This window comes from Ailuropoda melanoleuca, chromosome 2, assembly GCF_002007445.2.
Source record: "Ailuropoda melanoleuca isolate Jingjing chromosome 2, ASM200744v2, whole genome shotgun sequence".
NCBI classification, from domain to species: Eukaryota; Metazoa; Chordata; class Mammalia; order Carnivora; family Ursidae; genus Ailuropoda; species Ailuropoda melanoleuca.
The window spans coordinates 21,261,177-21,284,767 of record NC_048219.1 but is presented as its reverse complement, the minus strand read 5'-3'; the positions used below and the strand labels follow the sequence as shown (position 1 = coordinate 21,284,767).

General features: G+C 51.3%; 3 protein-coding genes across 4 annotated transcripts in view; 2 read left to right on the top strand and 1 right to left on the bottom strand.

Annotated features, from left to right (window-relative positions):
* The window catches only part of ZSWIM5 (zinc finger SWIM-type containing 5), a 198,608-nt gene extending 194,323 nt beyond the window's left edge, over positions 1 to 4,285 (top strand). Inside the window, exons 13-15 of the mRNA XM_034654840.1 lie at positions 1,648 to 1,811; positions 2,263 to 2,344; positions 3,078 to 4,285. Coding sequence (XP_034510731.1) covers positions 1,648 to 1,811; positions 2,263 to 2,344; positions 3,078 to 3,940 — 1,109 coding nt within the window. The 3' untranslated portion in view covers positions 3,941 to 4,285. The remainder of the gene's footprint in view (positions 1 to 1,647; positions 1,812 to 2,262; positions 2,345 to 3,077) is intronic.
* A 2,523-nt stretch (positions 4,286 to 6,808) lies between these two features.
* On the bottom strand, positions 6,809 to 10,165 carry UROD (uroporphyrinogen decarboxylase). The gene is made up of 10 exons (XM_019799891.2): positions 10,035 to 10,165; positions 9,310 to 9,422; positions 9,112 to 9,191; positions 8,973 to 9,035; positions 8,564 to 8,761; positions 8,277 to 8,438; positions 7,774 to 7,911; positions 7,510 to 7,610; positions 7,362 to 7,428; positions 6,809 to 7,053 (listed from the first exon to the last, which is right to left on the bottom strand). Exons 1-10 carry the CDS (start codon positions 10,052 to 10,054, stop codon positions 6,892 to 6,894), a joined length of 1,104 nt encoding a protein of 367 aa, XP_019655450.2. The 5' UTR covers positions 10,055 to 10,165; the 3' UTR covers positions 6,809 to 6,891.
* Positions 10,166 to 11,849: 1,684 nt separating this feature from the next.
* Positions 11,850 to 21,165, top strand: HECTD3 (HECT domain E3 ubiquitin protein ligase 3). 2 transcript variants are annotated; one of them, XM_034651377.1, is made up of 21 exons: positions 11,851 to 12,989; positions 13,171 to 13,331; positions 13,586 to 13,678; positions 13,758 to 13,893; positions 14,134 to 14,249; positions 14,336 to 14,449; positions 14,597 to 14,679; positions 15,196 to 15,361; positions 15,588 to 15,669; positions 16,299 to 16,481; positions 16,633 to 16,685; positions 16,864 to 16,928; positions 17,088 to 17,191; positions 17,454 to 17,573; positions 17,685 to 17,774; positions 18,758 to 18,964; positions 19,233 to 19,362; positions 19,450 to 19,524; positions 19,645 to 19,726; positions 19,855 to 19,926; positions 20,102 to 21,165. In XM_034651377.1, exons 1-21 carry the CDS (start codon positions 12,621 to 12,623, stop codon positions 20,184 to 20,186), a joined length of 2,586 nt encoding a protein of 861 aa, XP_034507268.1. In that variant the 5' UTR covers positions 11,851 to 12,620; the 3' UTR covers positions 20,187 to 21,165. The 2 variants fall into 2 exon arrangements, with proteins under 2 accessions (XP_034507273.1, XP_034507268.1); XM_034651382.1 differs by lacking the exon at positions 17,454 to 17,573 and having other exon boundaries at positions 11,850 to 12,989.
* The last annotated feature ends 2,426 nt before the right edge of the window (positions 21,166 to 23,591 follow it).

Below are 23,591 nucleotides of genomic sequence, written 5' to 3'. Positions count from 1 at the left end.
ATTCCAAGTGTATGATATTGTGGAAAAGGCAAAATTACAGAGACAATAAAAAGGTCAGTATTCTCAGAGGCAATGAGGAGAGACATGCAGAGGTGGAACACAGGAGATTTTTAAACCAATGAATCTATGCTGTACAGTCATGATGGGTCCATGATACCACGCCTTTGTCAAAACCCATAGAACTGTATAACACGGTGAACCCTGATGTAAACTGTGGTCTTCAGTTAATAATAATATATCGATGTTGGTTCAGTGAATGTACCACACTAATGTAAGACCTTAATAATAGGGGAAACTGGAAGTGCGAACAGGGGTATACAAGAACTCTCTGTACTATCTGCTCAATTTTCTGTAAACCTAAAACTGCTCTAAAAACATGAAGTCTGGGGTGCCTGAGTGCTGCAGGCAGTTGAGTGTCCAGCTCTCGGTTTCAGCTCAGGTTGTGATCTCAGGGTCGTGGGATCGGGCCCCGTGTCGGGCTCCACACTCAGTGCAGAGTCGACTTGAGACTCTCGGTCCCTCTCCCTCTGCTCCTCCCCACCAATAAATAAATATGTTAAAACATAAAAATAAAAAAATAACATGAAGTGTATTAATTTTAAAAACTGTTTTTAAAGATGACAGAAAAAAGGTAATCTCTCCCATAATTCTGACATCGAAACAAAACTACTACTGAGACATTGGTAGAAATATTCCTGGAGATTTTCTAATCATGTACATGCACACACACACACTATACACACACATTGCTACTTACCCTTTTTTACAAAAGTAGGATCATAGAATATTAACTATATACAAGTTGTTTATAATTGTCACAACANTCCTGGAGATTTTCTAATCATGTACATGCACACACACACACTATACACACACATTGCTACTTACCCTTTTTTTACAAAAGTAGGATCATAGAATATTAACTATATACAAGTTGTTTATAATTGTCACAACAACTCTAAAGGTTATTGTTTATGGATGAAGAAACTGAACTAGGTTCACTTCCCAATGCATTTCATTCCAAAGCCTATATGCTCTTACCACCGCACCTCTTTGTCAAACAAGACCTATTTTCATTCTGTCTCTACTTTTTATTCCTTCATAGAACACACCAATCTTTCATATACATACTGCCTTCATACAGTGACCTTCACTCATAGGGTATACATGCCCTTCCAGTGGTATGTTAACTCTGGGCACTCTACTTTGTATAGAATCCTTGCCTGCTAAATAGGAAGTGGTGGCCCAGCTCCTTTTTTTGCTGCAGGGAGCTGCAGTGAGAAGGAAACAATGGGATTAGCATACTTTTTTGATAATGTGGCTTCCTATGTCCTGTATAAGTAGCTCTCAAAAGTCGGGTGTTCATAAAAATTATTTCTGGGACTTGAGGAGTCACGGGGAAGAAGGTGAAGGGTAGAGGCAGAGGAACAGGTGGAGAAAAGTGAATTCATGTGGGTGCCCGGTGAAGGAAGCAGTCTCCAGGGTGTTTACTGGAGACAGAGCTTGGCTACCCAAAAGGGATGGTAGCATTCAGAAGTATTCAGTGAACTGAGAGCAGCCAGTTCAGCCAGTATCTATGTGATCAATGGACTGTTCAGGGAGGCTTTAAAGAAGACCTGTCACTGCCCCTTCTCTCTGCACCTACAGGGGACACTCTGAGGCTCCGAACAATTCTGGAAGCAATACAGAAGCACATCCATTCTTCCTCCCTCATCTTCAAACTGGCCCAAGATGCATTCAAGATTGCCACTCCCACAGACAGTAGTACTGACAGCACCCTGCTCAACGTGGCTTTGGAGCTGGGGTTACAGGTATGGAGAAGTGGGTCATCCCTGCTTTAGGCTACTGGGCATGAACCAGCCAAGCCCGGTACTTTATGTGTCCCCAGAACACAACTTCCAGCCTAGGCTTCTAGGTAAGGACTCTCTAAATTGAGCTCCATTTTGAAGTTAAGGCCAGAATCAGTGTAGCTTTAGGCTCCATAGGGTCCCCATTTTCTCCCCACCCCCTCCCCATCCCTCCAAGTCAAGTCAATAATAAGGTGTGATAATAAGGACTTTATTACAGGTCATCAGAGAAACCTTCTATCTGATTGGTGGGAGGGGTGGGCAGAAATTAAACAAACCTGGCTGTACTTATCGGAGATGGCTGTTTAAAGCACCAATAAATACTTGGTGCATAAATGGATGGCAAGGGGATGTGAGGATGTACAAGTCCTAACAGTTATACTCAGCCAAGTGGAAATGCCTCTTTTTTGCCCAGGTGATGAGGATGACCTTATCAACTCTTAACTGGAGGCGCCGGGAGATGGTGCGGTGGCTGGTGACATGTGCTACAGAAGTGGGTGAGTCTCCCACTTCCCTCTAATCCCCTGGGGAAAGGAGTTCCTAGGCCCTACTCTTGGAACAAGACAGTGCATCCTTAGAGCTCTCATATTCCTATTACTGATGGTCTGGGAAAGGATGGGGGTTGCTAATAGGAAAGATGGCCTTTATTTAGCTAGCCCAAGCTCTGCCCTCACTGCTTGGACCATACCCTGATGTCAGCAGCACTCTGACCCTCCGATCGGGGACACATTTGAGAGACTGAATTTTCAGCCACTAGTATACAAGTGCACCCTTGGGAGGTAGTTGGCCCAGTGGTTTGGTCCCAGTCCCTGCCTATGCTTCTGAAAAACCCCAGACAACTTGGGAGTCTCGGGACCCTCTAGAACCCGGAGTCCCAGCATGAGACTCTACCTGTAGAGGCCCCACTTCAGCTAGAACCCCAAGGCAGATCTGTGACCCCTGCCTTGGGGCAGGTAAACCACAGGCTTTGCTGCTCCATCCTTGTGAGGGGCTAAGAGCACCTGCAGAATCTTCAACTCTCTGAGTTGGGGAAGAAAGGGATGGGAAGAGACCCCAAACAGGGTCTGGCCATCCGGGCTGCTCCCTGGTTTGCCTCAGATCATCTCAAGGCTGCCGAGGGAGAAGGGAGAACTCATCTCTGCAGGCCAAGTTCTGACCCCAAGTGGTAATCTGGGCAGACCTGGATCAGGACCCAGATGGCCATGGCTGAGCTCAGGCTCTCCCTGACAGGTGTGCGGGCCCTGGTGAGCATTTTGCAGAGCTGGTACACACTCTTCACCCCCACCGAGGCAACTAGCATTGTGGCTGCCACAGCTGTATCCCACACCACTGTCCTGCGCCTCAGTCTTGACTATCCACAGCGGGAGGAGCTGGCTAGCTGTGCTCGCACACTGGCCCTACAGTGTGCCATGAAGGATCCACAGAGCTGTGCCCTGTCAGCCCTTACACTCTGTGAGAAAGACCACATCGCCTTTGAGGCAGCCTACCAGATCGCCATTGATGCTGCCACGGGTGGCATGACTCATTCACAACTGTTCACCATTGCCCGCTACATGGAGCTCCGTGGCTACCCGCTACGTGCCTTCAAGTTGGCCTCGCTGGCCATGAGCCATCTCAACCTGGCCTACAACCAGGATACTCATCCAGCCATCAACGATGTGCTCTGGGCGTGTGCTCTCAGCCACTCTCTGGGCAAGAATGAGCTGGCAGCCCTCATCCCGCTGGTGGTGAAGAGTGTGCACTGTGCCACAGTGCTTTCAGACATCTTGCGGCGCTGTACAGTGACGGCACCGGGCCTGGCTGGCATCCCAGGCCGCCGCAGCTCTGGGAAGCTCATGTCCACCGACAAAGCTCCACTGCGCCAGTTGCTGGATGCCACCATCAATGCCTACATCAACACGACACACTCCCGCCTGACACACATCAGCCCTCGTCACTACGGAGAGTTCATTGAGTTCCTGAGCAAGGCTCGGGAGACCTTTCTGCTGCCCCAGGATGGCCACCTGCAGTTTGCCCAATTCATCGACAACCTTAAGCAAATCTACAAAGGCAAGAAGAAGCTGATGCTGCTGGTGAGAGAGCGCTTTGGCTGAGAAAGCGGACAGCTCACTGCGGGGGCAGCCTGGGCTCCCAGGTACCACAGGTCAGGCCAAGGATACTGAAACATTTGTCCACCCTGAGAGGACTCTGAGCGCCTGTGGCTGAAGCCAAAGCACCACAGGGCCAAGCATGGGAGAGTCCAACTCTAGCCAATATGCCTTCCTTGGCAAGGTTCCCACTACAGGCCACTGTTCCTGAAGGAGCTGGGCCCTGCAGATTGATCAGAAACCCCACAACATGCCACCTCACGCCCCTATATCCTGCGTGTCCTGGGCATTGGCCCGCTCTCCCTTGGCAAACACAGAACACTGTTCCGTCTCAGGGATTGCTTAACCAGAGAAACAGAAGCATTTATGGTACTGTAAATACTATAGTATATGTGTTGCCAATTACATTGTAAAGTTGTAACTATTTATAATTCTGGTTCTAATTTGATGGGTACTTGAAGTAGCTATGGGTGGGAAGTTAGGCTTGTTTTCTGAGGAGACACAACCATTTCTCAGGTTTCCCTTGCAGAATATATACCGTTTGCAGTGGAAGAGTGGGGTTGGTGGGGAGTACAATGGCCAGTTAGAATAAATCCCAGGTCTAGTCTATGCAGAAACCCCAGCCTGCAGACACAGGGCATCTATATAGCCCGGTGGTGGGAGAGGGGCAGGGCCAGGACTGGACTTAGACTCTTGCCTCATAAAGCCACAAGGACAGTGAAGCTCTTGTTCCTGCCACACACAGCCTCTCTAGGAGCCTGCTGGGCTCCTGAGAAATAAGTGCAGGGGAAGGGTAAAGGTCTGGGAGGCCACTGAGCTCATAATATTCATCTACTCTGGTCACCTTTGTGTTAGCGAGTGTCTGGTTTTATCTCTAATTATGTATGTGTGTGTATGTATCTTTATGGCTAAGTACATGTGTCTGTGTGCATAGATATATATGTGCATACCTGTCTTGCACATATATTTATGTGTGGCTAAGTCAGGTCTGTGTCTGTGTGAGTACTTGTCTGTGTACTGGACTGTGGGTTTGTATGTGAGTATACACATTTGTGAACATGTAAGAATACATACCTGTGTGTGTGTGTGCCTGTCTGTCAATGCATGTTTAGTGGGGGGGCACCCATGGATGCATGTGTAGAAATATGTTTGCGTGTTTGTATGCTTGCTCTCCTTTGTTCTGTCTTTATATATGTAACTGTGTAAATTTTGACATAAGTATGTCTGTGAATTTATGTTTGAGAATCAGCATGAATGTGTCCCTTCTCTTTTTGCCAGATCTCTCTTCCCCAATCCTCTTCATCTCTCCCACTAGCTAAACACATTCCCCATCTCTTTGCCTCCCTTATTCGCCGTTTTCTCAGCAAGCTCCTAAGCACGTGTCTCCCACTACCCTAAGAGTGACTCCTTCAGCTCCGGTTCTCTTCTTGCCCTGTACTTGCTTTCTTCCCTTGCCTTTCTACCTCAAGCTTCCTCTGCCTGCCCACTGGTCACTGTTTTGGGGGCTGGGGCTGGAATGCATTTGGCCTTCCCCTTTCTGAGTAGTTTCTACCCTTAGTAGGCAATGCCTGTCTTAGCCCTAGCTGACCTCCACAGTGTATCATGTTCCTGCTACCTTCCTGACCTCTGTGCTCAGCCTGGAATTTTTTAGGAGGTATCATGGGCTTTCAGAAGAGTCATCTGGATGCCAGTGTCTTGGTGTTTACTGTTTCATGTTTTAGTTCCGAAGTAGGGGGTGGGGTGTGATAGGGAAGGGATGGTATAGCTAGAGTGTGAACTAAGGACCTCTCTGTCTGCTTTATGTTCCTTTCTTTGACAAACTGTCACTTTTCTTTTCCCCTCCACACTAACCAGTAAGTTGTTTTTGCTGTTTGTGGCTACTTAAGTCTTACTATCCAGCCATGGGCCCTACTACCTCTCAGCCCAGTAGGTTGGTTTAAAAAAAAAAAAAAAGCCACTCCCATTTCTGTATCACGATTGCCGTTTTTTAGGAAGTGTGTGAACTCACAGTGCTTTTCTATGAATAAATCATGGATCACAGAAAATACCATTTTTCCAAAATCAGAATTGTGTTCTCTCAATAAATGGGGCCCTGCTCTGTCTTCTGCATTGCCCCAGGCTGGGACAGGGAATTCGTTGGGCCTCTAGTGCAGTGGGTCCCTAGTGTTCTAAGGAGATGCGGAATGACAAATGATTTCCTGCCACACCAAACCCCTCTCCAGAGCTCACAGGCACCACAGACCTTGTCCCAGGAAGTACGTACCACTGTGATGGGCAGAAACACCAAGGTCCTGAGAAAATTACAGGGTATGCTCAGAAAAGAACGCAGAGCAACCCTGAGTGCCATAGGGCCTTTTGGCTTCAGAGGCCTTCTCGCCTCAAAGATGCAAGTCTAAGTGTCTACTCCTAAGCATCCTAGCCCTGAATCTTTATGTCCTCCCCCATCTTTTGGTGTCAAAGCTGAAGTCCTCTCAGCTTCTCCCTGCTCACCTTGATTCCATCTTTCTCAACAGGCCTCTCTAAAATATTCTAGCAATTTCTGTGCCCCTCTCTGATCTACACTCCCTTCCATCCCCAGACAGAAAGCCCTGTCAATTTGGCCTTGTATGCTGTGGGGACCCCATTTATCTGCAAATGTCATAGCTTCAGCTCCTAGGAAGCTTTACCCAACCCCATATAGCCCTCAGGCTCGGAGAGCTGAGAGCAAGATGGTACTGAGGGCCCTGACATTGAGTACATACAGTACATATTCACTGATATCTGAGCTCCTATGATTTAAAAGGAGAAGATGCAGAAAGGGGCCCCAGGGAAGAAGCAGAGGCCAAGAAGGAACTGAGGATAAGGGTAAAGATCTTCCACAAATGAAACCATATGTTAGACTCCAACTCTGGAACTTTTATTCTCCTGGGAACAATCAATCATCTTTGTTGGTGGTAGCTGAGGGAAAAGGTGTATGCTCAGTTCTGTCGAAGCAGACGTGAGTGTCTATGCACAGCATCCACAAAGGCCCCCACATGTTCTGGGTCCATGTCAGGGTAAAGTCCATGGCCCAAGTTGGCAATGTAGCGCTGTGGCCCAAAGTCATCCAGCATCTGCTGCACCAGCCGTCCGATCTCCTCCTGGAGGACCAACAGGGCATTGGCTACAGGAGGGCCAGCAAGCCCTCATATTCCCTATACATAATTGTGACACATACAACATGTACGCATGCTTCTACCATGTTATTCCTTCAGTCATTAATTCAAAAAAGTCTACTGGATGCTTAGTACGGGCCAGACAACTATAAAAAGAAATTCCTGCTTTCCTGGAGCTTACATGATATGTATAGAGCGACAAACATACAAAAAAAGACACACACACAGTAATACAACCATATCTACAACCATGGGAGTATACAAACACACACACACATAGGAACCCTGGTTACCTCAGATGCGTACAGAGCACAGGGGTCCAGGTTGCCCTGCAAGGTCACGGTCTTCCCTACGCGTTCCCTGAAAGCAAAGTCAATGCCATGTTCTGGTGACTGCACATATGGCAGCTGCACCCTCTCCACCTCACCCTTTATCACTCACCAGGCTTTCTCTGGGGCCACTGTCCAGTCAAGCCCAACCACCTCGTAGCCAGCTTGGGCCAGCTCTTCCAGAGCAAAATGTCCATCTTTAGCAAAGATGATCTGAGGGAAAGGACAGATCTCTGAGGCTACAAAGGGCCTTCCTACGCCCACTATCTTATCTTGGTTGCACCTCTGCTGCCCTCCAGTGGTCACTTCAGCCCCTACAGGACATACCCTGAAAGTTTCACAGGCCCACCTTCACTTCCTCCATCCCCATCCTTACCATGGGCACTGGTGCCAGGCCTGCCTCCTGCAGCTTGGCCTTCACCCGCTTGGCCACATCACGGATGTAAGGCAGTGCAAACTTACTGAAGAGCTGTGGGCCAAGATGCCCTGCATGAGATTCAAAGAGCTGCAATGCCTACAGTTGAGGGGAGAGGGGATGGTAAAGAGAAATACATAACACACGAAGTATCCCACGCCCCACATACAGAACGTGTCTCAATTTTTCCCTAGTGACTTGAGACCCTCATACTGCCTAAGCCTATAAAGCCAGTTCCATTCAAAAGGTTTTGCCTTCTCCAGATCCCAGTGCTAGCTTTGGTCTTTGAACACATATAGCATTGCCAATGTCAACGACAAGGTGGACGTAGGTGCTCCAGTCAGATCACTGTAGGCCAAGCTTCTTTCCTGCCTGCCATTAAAACACCTACCCTCTCAGGTGTGGGAACTCTCTTGCTTCTCATCCTTCTAGACCCCAGCCCATTTCTCTCCCTCAGGACCCACCTGGGCACCAGCAGCCACTTGTCCCACCAGATATGGGACCAGAGCATCAGTGAGGATGCGAAGCAGCTGGTGACTAGCCTGTGGTTTCTGGTAAAGCCAACGCTTGGCCTGAGCCATGGTGCTTGAGCTGCCACCCTCAATCATGTATGTCATCAGAGTCCACTGCAAAATGATACAAAGAGAATGTCACAGGTGTAGAAGCCAGATTGATACTTACTTCCCCTGTCTACACCAGACCCGCCAGAGTGATTTCCCCATGCCCAAGTTCCTGCCCTGTTCCACATTACCGGGGCACCAGCAAAGCCAATCAGCGGCACACGCCCAGCCAGCCGTTGTCGGGTGAGGGTGATGGCCTGGAACACATAGCCCAGCTCAGAGGCCACTGTTGCTGGATCCCGGAGACGTTCTAAGTCCCGCTCTTCTCTTAATGGTTCTGGGAAGCTGGGCCCTTTGCCAGGCACCATAGTCACCTCCATGCCCAGTGCCTGCAGGGGAAGAAAATATCTGGATTCCCAACCTATAATTCTAGGAGGAAAGGCTCTGTTCAGCCCATGCCAAGGAGGAAGAGGAAAATGAAACTTGGCCAAACTCCAACTCTTTCAGTCCAAGTTTTTCCCTCTGTCCAGTGAAGATACGTGCTTATCTTGAGCTTTGACTATCTTTACCCCTCCTTAGCCATCAGGTTTGAGTGGGTACCTGGGGTACAACAAGGATGTCGGAGAAGATGATGGCAGCATCCAGAGGGAAGCGTCGCAGTGGCTGTAGGGAATAGAAGACAGGTTACCAGGAGGCAAGCTGAGGATATAAATCCCTCCCTTTTTTGTGGAGGCCTCACCTGCAAAGTCAATTCACAGCAGGCCTCTGGGGAGCGACAGGTACTGAAAAAGTCCTGGGCAGCCCGAGTTTCCCTAAACTCTGCAGGTGGAAGAAGGAAAGAAGGGCTCAACCTTGAGGAACCTCTGGATCCCTCCCTTGCCCCTCAAAATCTTCACCCTCCAGAGTTTCACTTCTATTCCTGGGCCCTGACCCTGACCTGGTAAGTAGCGGCCTGCCTGCCGCATGCACCAAACGGGAGTGTAGTCTGTGTCTTCTCCCCAGGCTGCTCGCAGGAACGTGTCATTCTTTAGCTCTGGAAAGCCCTGGGATCTGGAGATCAGGAGGGAGTGGGGGTAGGTGTCAGTAAGCTAAACCAGGGGTTGAGGAAGGTCCGGGTTCTTAAGGCGGATTCACTCCAACACCACTATCTGCCTTCTCCAGCCAGTTCCTAAGCTGTGGCTCCCCGCCCGTTTCACCTCTTCTTTGCCTATCAGATGGTGCACAAGACTAGAAGGGCCCGCGCTGGGGCCTCTATCTTCCACACAGCCCCAATTTCCCCAAGCTCAAAGCCCCACTGGAGAAACTGGGGGAAGGGCAGAGTAAAAGCCCATGAAGGACTGATCGCGTCTTTGGACCAGAAAATCTTAGGAAAAGGGCTACCAATTAGCTGGTTCGGAAGCTGGTAGATTCCCAGACAGTGATCGAGAAAACAGAGAAGACAGTCCCAAAATACGTATCCTAATTGAGAATTAGAAAATCGTGGAGCTATTCCCTAAATGAAAGTCTCTGGAATCCATGGGTGGAGAATTAGGGATTCCAGCGACAGGAGTCGGGTTGGGAGCTCTCCAAGGTCGGGAAAGTGGGGTATAGGGACAGATTCCTAAATTGGAAGACTCAGGTCAGAAGCCACGCGGGCCATACACAGTGGTGCAGAGAACTCACCCTAACCCGTTCGCCTCCATGGTAAGCCTTCGGTAACTGCGAGCACAATCCCCACTTCAACCTCTATCGGAGCCTGTGAGCTCACGCTCCACCCCTTCCTGGAATGAGCCCAGGCCGCCGCCATGTTGAAAGTCACATGATCCGACACCGGCACTAGCTCCGGGGCTGCCCCGGCTGTTGCCCGTAGGACCCCCCCACTACCTCCCTCCACCGTAAAGTCTGCTGTAGCGCCGCAGCTACAAACGCACCACCACCACCACCACCCCCGCCGCCCCGCCACCGCCAAGAACTCCGCAAATAACTACACCTTACCGTGGCATCAGGAATTTCCTCTCCTCTGATGGCCTGGAAATCTAGAAGTTTCTGCGGAGACTCACTTTTACTCCCATATTCCATGATTCTAATAATTTTTTTTAAGATTTTATTTATTTATTTATTTACACGACAGAGACAGCGAGAGAGGGAACTCAAGCAAGGGGAGTGTGAGAGGGAGAAGCCGGCTTCCTGCAGCAGGGAGCCCGATGCGGGGCTCGATTGGAGGACTCTGGGATCATGACCACAGATGAAGGCAGACGCTTATCGGCTGAGCCACCCAGGCGCCCCTGATTCTAACAATCTTATGCCTAGCGACCAGGCACACAGTGGATTAAAGAACCAAAGTGTACAGGGAAATGAAATAATTAAATATTTATATTACTGGGGCACCTGGGGGGGGCTTAATCTGTTAAGTGTGGGACTTGTGATCAGGTCATGATCTCATGGGTCCTGAGATTGAGCTCCCACACTCCTCTGGGAGTCGGTTTGGGATTCTCTCCCTTTGCCCCTCCCCCCACTCATGGGTGCGCAGGCACGGGGCTCTCTCTTTAAAATAAGTCTTTAAAAATATATATTTATATTACCTACTAAGAGGCGGACGCTATAGTAAGTGCAGAAGTTACAGTGGTCACCAAGACAGCTCTTTCCTTTAAGGAGCTACAGACTGGTGGATCAGCAATCGTAATAGTAAATGTTTTCAGAGGGAAAAACTAGAAGCAGCTAGCAAGCGCTCCTCTCTTAACTAGGGAAAGCAGTGGGGGTGTTCCGAGCAGAGGAACAGCATGTGGAAAGAGAAGACGCAAAAGAACAACTGGCTATTATGGGAACCAGAAGACAGATCTGGTGGAATTAAAGAGGCTAGACAGGTCTTCAGGGTCCAGGTCATGCAGGCCCTTATGAGATTCATTCGTTCACTTTATTCTGTAGTAGCATGGTAGCAAACAAATAGCGTGGAGAGAAGGGAAGAGGGACACTATGTTCCCAACATTCTAGGGAGAAAAAAAAGGGAAACTGTCAAAATTACATGGGATCATATATTATTTCTTTCTTGATAATTTTGATTATTTGAAAACTGTATCAAAGTCTCCATCCAAGTGTCCATCAACAGAGGAATGGATAAACAACATGTAGTATATACATAAAACGGAATATTAGTCAACTTGTAAAAAGAAATTAAGCTCTATTCATGCTATAATATTGTTGTAATATTATTCTAAGTGAAATAAGACAGACCCAAAAGGACAAATATTATATGGTTCCATTTATGAAATATCTAGAACAGGCTAATTCATAGAGGCAGAAAGTAGATTAGAGTTTACCAAGCAGGCCATGAGGAGTTATTGCTTAAAGAGAAAGCCTTTCTGTTTGGAGTGATGAAAAAGTTTTGGAAATAGGTAACTGTACTCTTAAAATGGTTAACAGCAAATTTACACTTATTTTACCACAATTTTTAAAAATATATCAAAAACCATTGTACACCTTAAATGGGTGACTTATATGGAATATGAATTATATCTCAATAAAACTTTTTAAAAACTGTTTGTAGGGGAGGGTGAGAGACAAAATTTCTTTTTCCTCCATGATTATACTTCACCAACAGCTCCTGTCCATCTTTTTTGCCTCCATCCTATCTAGCCACCTTGGACCTATATTCCCACATTGGACCTTTCCTCTCATCTGGTTCAGGATTACTGGGAGAAACTGGATAATGATCACCAGTGTCCTAGGATTAGGAGTAACCACCAGGATGAACCCCGAACGACTCAAGAACTCCTGTCAGTGGTAGGGCTGAGGGGGGTATTGTTCTCCTAAATATTTTAGCAACACTGCCCCAAGGATGAGGAGCCTGAGAGGATGTCTATTAGATTTTTAAAGATTCTTCTGGTTGTAGTATATGACTCATGGGGGTGGGAAGGCAAAAACAGGACAGAGAACCAGAAAAATGTTGCAATGATCCAGGCTAGATAAGATGGTGGCTCAATGAGGTTATAAAATAGTGGCAGCAAAGCGGATGGACAAGGAGAGATGGATCAGATAAAGACAACTGAACTTGGGTCTGGTTGGCTCAGTGCGAGTCGCATTGGTTGTAATAAGTTAAGTAGCCGAGTACACAGGGTAATACGGCGGGCGCGTGAGGTGCCCTTAGTCCAGAACTTACGGCGAAGGTTGGCCGAAGGCGGGGCCGAGCGTGGTGGGCAGCTTGGTCAGCCTTCGCGGCTGCGGCTCCGAGAGCCGAGCGGCCGCTCCTAGGCTTTCCTTTGCCGCTTCACCATGGCAGGCCCGGGCCCGGGCGCGGCTCTAGAGTCTCCGCGCCAGTTGCTGGGCCGCGTGCGCTTCCTGGCAGAGGCAGCGCAGAGCCTCCGCGCTGGACGGCCGCTGCCGGCGGCGCTGGCCTTCGTGCCACGCGAGGTGCTCTACAAGCTTTACAAGGACCCGGCGGGTCCGTCGCGCGTGTTGCTGCCGGTGTGGGAGGCGGAGGGCCTGGGGCTGCGGGTGGGTGCCGCGGGCTCCGCCCCTGGTCCGGGCTCCGGGCCCCTCCGCGCTGCGCGAGACAGCATTGAGCTGCGGCGCGGCGCCTGCGTGCGTACTACCGGCGAGGAACTGTGCAACGGCCACGGGCTCTGGGTGAAGCTGACCAAGGTACTCCCTGGCCTTCCCTGGGCCCCGCAAAAGACCCCCGGCGCCAGGGAAGCCCCAGGCTGCTCCCTTCCCATCCCCCATACTGAGCCAGCTTGCGTTCCGTGTCCTTTGCCTTGGGCTGGGCAGGGCGGGCCGCTGGGCAGTTCCCTGACGGCTGTCCCCATGTCGCGCGTCTCGGCAGGAGCAGCTGGCAGAACACCTGGGCGACTGCGGGCTGGACGAAGGCTGGCTGCTGGTGTGCAGACCGGCGGAGGGCGGGGCCCGCCTCGTGCCCATCGACACTCCAGACCACCTCCAGCGGCAGCAGCAGCTCTTCGGCGTGGACTACCGACCGGTGCTCAGGTCCTGCACTTGAAGGGGAGAGGCTTGCTGCCTGATGGCTTGGCCCTTGAAGGGCTGGAAACTAGGCTGGCACAGGCAGGGAGGTGGGATGTGGAGTGAAGGCAGGGTTTAAAGCAGGAAGGGGCGGGACCTGAATGGGGCTGGGGTGGAGCTTCTGGAGGCGCAGTCTGGTGGAGATAGAGCTCTGGAGAAAGCTCCCTGGGGGTGTCCCGCTGCCCACTGATGTTTCCGCATCCCCTGCTCTGTGTCCACAGATGGGAACAGGTGGTGGACCTGACATACTCTCATCGCCTCGGATCAAGTCCCCAGCCAGCCGAGGCGTACACCGAAGCTGTACAAAGATTACTGTGAGTGAGCCGGGGTGGGATAGGGAGGAAGAATCTCCAGGTCTGGGCCTGACCTAATTAGGGACTTGGGGTTGCTTAGCTATGTGCCCCCGACGTGGACCTACGAGTGCGACGAGGACCTGATCCACTTCTTGTACGACCACCTGGGCAAGGAGGATGAGAACCTGGGTAGCGTGAAGCAGTATGTGGAGAGCATAGACGTTTCCTCCTACACGGTGGGTTCTGGGACTCCTCCCACCCCAAGCAAGATGTCACTTCTTGCTAGATCCAGAACCCTCACCTTTAAGGCTAGGGCCAAACCTGAATTCCCACAGGCCAGACTCAGTCCAGCACCCCATTTTGGAAGTCCTGTAGGAATCCCTAGGCCCTTCCACCCATACTAGCTGTGCTTTTAACCCAGCTCCATGTGCAAGGAGTGGGGTAAACACTGTCTCCACCTCTCTGCCCCTCCCCAGGAGGAGTTCAATGTGTCCTGCCTGACAGACAGCAATGCAGACACCTACTGGGAGAGTGATGGGTCCCAGTGTCAGCACTGGGTACGGCTTACCATGAAAAAGGGCACCATTGTCAAGTAAGTGGGCTCTGAGGTAGGACAGAGTGGGCAGGACCCGTGTCTGTAAGTGTACAGAGACCCATGTGCATACTCTGATCACCCAGGAAGCTGCTACTCACAGTGGATACCACAGATGACAACTTTATGCCCAAGCGGGTAGTGATCTATGGGGGCGAAGGGGACAACCTGAAGAAGCTGAGTGACGTGAGCATTGATGAGTGAGTGAACAAGCTGGTCTGGGAGGGGAAATGGGGCATGATCCTAGCAATGGGGCCTGGCCCCACCTGGAAGTACAAGGTCAGGTGAGAGCCCAGCGATCCCTGAAGGAAACGGGTATTCAAAGTGCCTCACATCCATCTCCACAGGACCCTGATCGGGGATGTATGTGTCCTGGAGGACATGACCGTTCACCTCCCAGTTATTGAGATCCGCATCGTCGAGTGCCGAGGTGGGGCTTCAGGCTATAAGGAGGGAAAGGGAACCCCAGTGCATAGATAGTGGCTAGCTGGCAGTGAGTGTGGAGAAGTGGGCTTGGAGTTGGGAAGAGTGATAGCTGCACTTAACTCCAGGATGTGAAGCTTTGGTCCTGAGCCAGGTGGGAAGCACCAGGTATTGGCCTGCCTTAAAGCCGTAGATGTGGTTGGGCCCATCTGGAAGAGGAACTGAGTTTGGATCCTCAGGCGTTCCAATATTATAGTGATGGATGGAGGAACTGGCAAAGAGCATAATTATCAGAGTCAGAGGAGTAGAAAGGGATCTCAGAGGTCCCAAGTTTCTAGGGGCTAAAGGTAACAAAAGCCTGAGCATTAAGGTAACAAAAGCCTGAGCCTGGCCCCCCTAGTATTGGTGTCAGTAGTGGGCTTCTCCCTTCTGCTCATGCAAGTGTTTTCATGCCATCCTCAGGTCTGAGGGCAAAGAAGGCAGCAGGTGCCCTAAATAACTTCCCTCTGACTCCTTCCCCCAGATGATGGGATTGATGTACGTCTTCGAGGGATCAAGATCAAGTCATCTAGACAGCGGGAACTAGGGTTGAATGCAGACCTGTTCCGGCCGACCAGTCTGGTGCGGTATCCCCGTCTGGAAGGCACTGATCCTGAAGTACTCTACCGCAGAGCTGTTCTCCTCCAGAGGTGGCTGTGGTCCTGTGCCTGCCAGGCCCTTCCTTTCCCCCAATCCTGAACCTCATATGTCGGTATGAAGGAGGTTCCCAAGGCCCCATACTGTAAGCTGTTCCACTTCAAGGGTCAGAGCAGCCCCTGGGTCCCGCCTTCTCCTGACCTCGTATGTTGGGGAGTGAGGGGGTCTTACATCCTTGCCACCCTTTTTAGTTGCATTATCTTTATTCACTCACCCCAGATTCATAAAGATCCTAGACAGTGTCCTGCACCACCTGGTACCTGCCTGGGACCACACGCTGGGCACCTTCAGTGAGATTAAGGTGAGCCTGGCCCCCCTAGTATTGGTGTCAGTAGTGGGCTCCTCCCTTCTGCTCATGCAAGTGTTTTCTATTCTACGGAATTCCTAAAACCTACTCCAAGGGCTCTAGGAATGCAGGAAGAAAGCCAGACACAAATAATTAAAATATAGTGTTCGGGATGCCATTCTCCCAGATAGTATGTGAAATATACAAAAGCTGGGGGAGGAGAAGTAACGGCATAGAAGGGAGGCTGTGTGAAAGTTGTTAGCTGCTTGGAGATGACTGGAGAGAAGTACACAGGTAGATGTGAGTATGACTGGGAGATGAGGCTGGGTAGGCAAATAGCAGGCCCTGATATCAGAGGACACTATGGGCCAGGCTGTGAAGGAGGGACTATGTCGCAGATCACTGGAGCCATCAGAAAGGTTTTAAGTGGGTAATGACAAAGTTTGATTTTTATTGTTTTAGAAAGCTCCCCCTGGTGGCTGGACTAAGGGAGGGACTGGAAACAAGGAAGGGGTGGGTGGTGGGGGGATGAACTAGGCATGGACTGGAATTATGGAATTGGGTCCAGGCATAGAGGAAGGTTCCAGAGCCTGGACAGACACTGACTGCCTGCTAGTCTTGCTCTGGCCACCTCTCCTCACCAGCAAGTGAAGCAGTTCCTGCTGCTGTCACGCCAAAGGCCGGGCCTGGTGGCCCAGTGCCTGCGTGACTCGGAAAGCAGCAAGCCCAGCTTCATGCCACGCCTGTACATCAACCGGCGCCTCGCCATGGAGCATCGTGCCTGCCCCTTAAGGGACCCTGCCTGCAAGAACGCAGTCTTCACCCAGGTCTGGACCACCTGAGGTCGATCTAAGGGAGGGTCAGTAAAGGGTCTGGGGGCTGGGCCGTGAGGGACCTAAGTAAGGTCTTCGGGCCAGAGTGGGGCAAGATCTTGACACAGACTTTCCTACAACCCCCTTCCCTTTTCCCTGCCCCCAGGTTTATGAAGGCCTCAAGCCCTCTGACAAGTATGAAAAGCCCTTGGACTACAGGTATGGCATGAGGGTGAAGGACTTGTGCTCGACCCACATAAACTACCCATCCCCACACACTGCCTCTGGAACCCCTCACCATTACCGCTGTGACCCCTACTCCTGGCTGGTGTCTGGACTGGTGAAATGTCCTGAACCCTGACCCAGCATGGTAACAAAGATCCACCCCTTCTTACAGGTGGCCCATGCGCTATGACCAGTGGTGGGAGTGTAAATTCATTGCAGAAGGCATCATTGACCAAGGTGAGGCCCTGAGGAAGGAGAGTGAGGGTCCTGCCCTATTTAGGGTGGTAGAGGCTTCTGGGGTCACGGCTAACCAAGATAGAGGACCTGTTTATTACCTCTTTTTGGGGGCCGGGGCTCTCAAATGCCCCAGGCGAGAGCATCTATCTGTCTTTTCAGGGGGTGGTTTTCGGGATAGCCTGGCAGACATGTCAGAAGAGTTGTGCCCTAGCTCAGCAGACACCCCGGTGCCTCTGCCCTTCTTTGTGCGCACAGCCAACCAGGTAATCTCCTATCCCTGCTTCTCACATTGTTTCTGCTGTTTGTCTCTGCGAACCTCCCCGGTGCTGACCTAGAGAGGGGGCAGAGGAGGGACCAAGTTGCCTGGGGCAGCCTCTGGGCAGACAGGGAAGAAGGGGGCACTGTACAGTCAGAGGGATCATTCAGGGCCTCCGGTGGAAGGTGTGCAGACAAGTCTGCGGAGAGTCTGGGGCAACAAAGTAGGGTCCGTCCCACGCCATGCTAGCAGCTCTGTCTTGGGGGCAGGGCAATGGCACTGGTGAGGCCCGGGACATGTACGTGCCCAACCCCTCCTGCCGAGACTTTGCCAAATACGAGTGGATCGGACAGCTGATGGGGGCTGCCCTTCGGGGTAAGGAATTCCTGGTGAGTAGACCAATCTGTGCCTCCCTCAGATCAGCCTGGCCCCTGGAAGGAAGAAGGACCAGCTAAACTTGGGCAGCCCAAGATGAGAATACAGTAGTTTTTGTCCCACAGGTCCTGGCTCTGCCTGGTTTCGTGTGGAAGCAGCTCTCTGGTGAGGAGGTGAGCTGGAGCAAGGACTTCCCAGCTGTGGACTCTGTGCTGGTAAGAAGGGCCTGGACCCGGGGTTTCCTCTGCACAGTCCCTGAAGGTCACTGTTCCCCAAGGGTGTCCTGAACCTTCTCTAACCTCACACATGCTCCTTTGCCGATTCCTCCTTATCCCATGGCTTCAGCTACTGTCTTTATTCTGGTGATCCCCAAATCATCACCTCCAACTCCAGCCCCTTTCCTAAGCCTGGACCCACATATGCATCTTCCTCCTGGACATCTGCCCCAAGATGGCACGTCAGGCTCAGCACAGTCTTCATCACCTCCCCACCCTCCTGCCCTCTAGGGCTGTCTCAGAACAGCACCACTATCCACCCCTCCCCCTTGCCAAGGCCCTCAGTGTCATCCTCCACTCCTCGTTCGCCCTCACCTCCTACTTTGTGTCACATCTCCCTCTAGAATCTCTCCACTTCTTCCATCTCACTATTGTCTTCCTGGTTCAGGCCACCTTCCTTTCTGACACAACCACTGACTGCAAAGCTAGTGTTCCGATCTCCATTTTTACCCACCTGATCTCCGAAGCCAGAGTAATTAATTTCCTTCTCCTTGTTTAAACCCTTCAGTGGCTCTGCCCTGGGCTTAGGGTAAAATGCAGAACCTGACAAGCCTTATATGATCTCTGTATCTCTGGCCACTTGGCTCCAGCCAAACAGATTCCACAGGCCTTTTGCTTTTTCTACGTTTTTGCAAGGTGTTCTCACTCCTGACTTCCTTGTGGCCCAGCACACTCCCAGCCATCATTTAGGTCTCAGCTTAGATGCCATTTCTTCCAGCATACCTTCCCTGGTGGCCAAGGCTGGCGAGGTGTTGTCTTGATGCTTTCATAGTCCTTGTTCCAAACCCCTCACTGCCCTCATTGCCTGCATGGGGATTGCCTTGTCTAGCTACCTCTCCTCCTTCCATGTGAGCATCTTGAGAGAAAACAAGGACTGTCTCCACAATGAAAGGCCAACCTCCTTGCCTCTCTCCAACTCTCAGGTGAAGCTCTTGGAAGTGATGGAAGGAATGGACAAGGAGACATTTGAGTTCAAATTTGGGAAGGAGCTAACATTCACCACTGTCCTGAGTGACCAGCAAGCAGTAGAGTTGATCCCTGGGGGTGCAGGCATCGTGGTGGGATATGAGGACCGTTCCCGTTTCATCCAACTGGTACAGAAGACCCGGCTAGAGGAGAGCAAGGAGCAGGTACCACCCAGAGGCCAGCAGAACAGAGAGCTTCGCACAGCTTCTAATAGGCAGAGCCCAGCCTGATAGGCCACCGGTACCCAACTGCAAGAACTCTGGCCCCCACCCTTCCTCCACCCCATATCCCTGTGTATCAGTGGGGTTCAGAGATGGCCCCCAGTGCTGAACAAAGGTCTTGTCCCCCATTATCTCTGTGCATGGAGGCCAGTTAACCCCACCATACACTGACCTGGGACATTCCTAGCCAGGCCTTTCCCTCCCTCCCCAGGTGGCAGCCATGCAGGCAGGTCTGCTAAAGGTGGTGCCACAGGCTGTGCTGGACTTGCTGACCTGGCAAGAATTGGAGAAGAAGGTGTGCGGGGACCCAGAGGTCACTGTGGACGCTCTGCGCAAGCTCAGTGAGTGTGGGGCAGGGCAGCGCAGGGATGGGGGCTTAAGAACTAGGTAGGTTGGAACCTAAGAAAGAATTCTGACTGTGTCCCCAGCCCGGTTTGAGGACTTCGAGCCCTCTGACACTCGGGTGCAGTACTTCTGGGAAGCACTGAACAACTTCACCAACGGTGAGTGGAAGAGGAGAATGATGCCTGGGTTCGGATTCCGCTTGTGGGATACCGAGGCAGGGGAGAAGTTGGAGAACCTCCCCACCATGAGTGCGGACACTGATTTCCTTCTCCCTCCAGAGGATCGGAGCCGCTTCCTGCGCTTCGTCACTGGCCGCAGCCGCCTGCCAGCGCGGATCTATATCTACCCGGACAAACTGGGGTGAGAGCGGCAGGAGCTGGGGGGGGGGGAATGGCTGGCCTCTGCCTTCTCCCCACACACTCACCTGTCACACCCCTACCCCATGTCCCTACAATTCCTCTTAATCTGCGGCCCGTCCATGCCCCCAGCTACGAGACCACAGACGCACTGCCGGAGTCTTCCACTTGTTCCAGCACCCTCTTCCTACCACACTATGCCAGGTGGGTTTCCTAGGCTCCAGCCTAGAGAGTGGGGAGTGGGGGAAGGATGGAGGAAGACTTCCAGGATTAAAGTGCACAAACTGGAGCCCCGTCACCCATCCCCCGCGTGCACTGGCCTCTGTAGGGATGGAGGGAGCTCTGCACCTGGCGCTGACCGCGTCCCTGTCTCCCTCAGTGCCAAGGTGTGCGAGGAGAAGCTCCGCTATGCGGCATACAACTGCGTGGCCATTGACACGGACATGAGCCCTTGGGAAGAGTGAGGCGGCGCCAGGGGGCAGCCTCGGGCCAGCAGGACTGTGCCTGCACAGGCCCCACTAGGCGGAGCCCAGGGTGAGGACACATTCCCTGGACCGGTTGGGGTCTGCGCGCTCCTGACCTGAGCTGACACGCTCAGAAAGACAGCACGCCCCTGTGTCTGGTTGGAGTGGGAGCGGTTGATTGACCCTGGTGGCCCAGCCCCGCAGACCCACAAGCCCTCTGCGTGCTCGGGCTTGCTTCCCGAGTTATTTAGCCTCTGTGAGAGGAAATCTTCCCCAAGCCCAGCACAAGCTGCCAGGCCTGAGCTACTTGAAGGGGGCCTTCTAGCTCCCCACCCCATGGACTTGACTTCAGGGTTTTTTGGGTGGTGTTTTTTTTTCTTCTTCTTTTGGCTCCTCCTTTTTTCTCCTTGTTTTTCTCTGGCTTCAGCCTGGACTCAAAGCTAAAACCTCTGGAGGGTGGTGGAGGCTCCTTCCCAAACAAGGCATCAGGGATAGAGAGTAATAGCCCTCGTCTTTGGTCACCTGCCCCAAGAACGAAGCAGCAGCTGAGCACCTTCTCCCTCGCGTACTTACCTTTTCCTCCTCTCCCTCCATCCTCAAGTGTGAACTCTGCCCTTCCTCCAACCCAGTCTTAACTGATAAAGTGCCACCACCTTCCGTGGCTCAGAACCTACATTGACTCAACATTAAATCTTTCCTGCCACCACCACCACACCATATTCAACACTTACACGTCACCTCCAGGCTGATTCCCCATCTGCTGTGTCATCCCCAAGATGGTGCAAGGTTAAGGCCAGTTATGGCTTCTCTGAAATCTTCAGGAGCTCCCTTTGACCCAACTCAAAGCCTAGACTTTAAACCTGTTCCTAAATCTTACTCAGGTCCCTGCCTCAGTCCTCCCTCCCTCAAGGGCCTCCATGACACTCCATCGAAGGTCTTGCACATGGGAAAGTTTAATAAATGGATGTATTCATTCCTTCAGAATGTGTTTATTGGGCTACTGAGGGATGGCAGAGAAGGTTCTCCTAGGACTTAAGGGCCCTTGGCTGGAAGCCAGGGAGATTGTGTGTCAAGTGGAAGTGGTGTGTCTTCACAGTGACAAGCATTAAATCTGAAGCTGAGCAGGGAACTAAGGTTGCTACTACAGGGGGGAGTGGGTGCACGGAGTCTGGCCTGGCATCTTCTGAGATGGCTGTGGTGATTTGGAGGATGGGAGCCCACCTTCAGGAACCAGGTGGGCAGAAGAAACTGACATCGTAAAAGACAAAGTCTTGAGATGGCTGATAAACCAGCCAGGTCAAACTTTCAACAAAAGAGGCAGTAGCATAGCTACCTACCCACGCCTGGCACTGCCTCCAGTTACCACACAGCTAAGAAGCTGTCTTTAAGAACAAGTACCTGGTGAGAGATCACCTGTGCATAGAGACCATCCCCCGTTGCCCAGCAGAGGGAGCAAGATCAAATACAGTCTCAAGTGAAGTGACATTTCTCTCTCCCAACGCTTCTCCACGCTGCCCTATAGGGTGAGTCCTGACGCTACCCAGGCTGGGAAATGCCAGGCCTTGGCCTTGAGCCCTGCCCCCTTGGGCCATGTGTAACCCAAGGCCTATCTCCCCATAACTCTGAGTCTGACACCCCAGCTGAGCCTCCCGTGCAGCCCTCCTCCTGTGGCTCCCCAATGCCTGTGCCTTGGGTGGTCCACAGGAGACATACCTTCCTCTTCCAGCAGCCTCTTCTTGCCCAGGGAGCTCGAAGGTAGGAGCCCCAGAGGCCACCACTCCCATCAGCTCTGTTCTTCCCAGCAAGCTCCCACCCTCTTGTGCAGCCTGCCCCCTCAGAGGAGGGCATTCCCCTTCTGTTCTCAGGGAAGAGCCTGGCCAGCATGCACCTGCTGGAGGTGGTCTTTCTGTGCCTGATACTGGCCACTTAAGTCTTTGGTCCCTCTTTTACCAAATTAGGCTCACACTGTATATTTTGTAGCTTGCTTTTCATCCATTCATCCAGCAAATGCATCAAACACCTATGTCAGGCACTATACTAGGTACAATGGGGGAAACATTGGCTAAACAGATAATTTTTCCTCTCTTGGAATTTAAACTCTAATGGGAGAGGAAACAGTATATGAAACAAATAGTTGCATAAACAACATTTAATAACCTTTATGTAAGAGCTTCAAAGAAGTGGAAAGGTACTGTTAGAAGACAGAGCAGGGTGATACTAACCAGTGGGACTCAGTGGGATGCTGGATCAGGGAGAAAAACTGGGCACAAAGTCCAGCCAAGAAGCACGTTGAGTCCTGTGTTACCGGACTATAAAGGGAAGAGGGAGAAGAGACTCCAACTTCAGAGGCTTGTTTGAGGATTTTACATTGACCAGCCATGAGGGTGTCAGGCAAGGGAGTGACATGATTAGATTTGCCTTTGGCATCTGTGAAGAGAATGAGTTGAGGAGAGCCTGGAAGCAGGGAGTAATCCAAGCAGGAAATGATGGTTACTGGGACAATTATTTATAAATGGTGGTCACTATAACTATTATTTATATTGGCTGCATTTCATTACATATTAAGAAGTTTTCATAACTTTTACTCATTTAAAACACTCTACTGGGGCGCCTGGCTGGCTCAGTCTGTAGAGCGTGTGGCACCTAATCTCAGGGTCATGAGTTCAAGCCCCACATTGGGTACAAGACTTTGTTTAAAAAAAAAAAAAGCCACCTCTCTAGATGGACACTAAGGTTGTCTANGTGGCACCTAATCTCAGGGTCATGAGTTCAAGCCCCACATTGGGTACAAGACTTTGTTTAAAAAAAAAAAAAAGCCACCTCTCTAGATGGACACTAAGGTTGTCTACAAATTTTTTTTTAAAGATTTTATTTATTTATTCGACAGAGAGAGAGACAGCCAGCGAGAGAGGGAACACAAGCAGGGGGAGTGGGAGAGGAAGAAGCAGGCTCATAGTGGAGGAGCCTGATGTGGGGCTCGATCCCACAATGCCGGGATCACGCCCTGAGCCGAAGGCAGACGTTTAACCGCTGTGCCACCCAGGCACCCCAGTCTACAAATTTTTTATATTGAAAACTACAAAAAACATAATAAGCACCCTCATGCACACGTCCCCTCACAGCTTGTGGATTATCCCTTAGAATAACACCCTAACCTCAGCATCAGACTGCCAAACTGCCAGGACGTATCAGTTTTACTCCCTTTAGTGTCTATTTTCTTAAACTCTGACCACCTTTGGGCATTAACAATTAAAAATATTTTTTGAGGGGCGCCTGGGTGGCACAGCGGTTAAGTGTCTGCCTTCGGCTCAGGGCGTGATCCCGGCGTTACGGGATCGAGCCCCACATCAGGCTCCTCTGCTATGAGCCTGCTTCTTCCTCTCCCACTCCCCCTGCTTGTGTTCC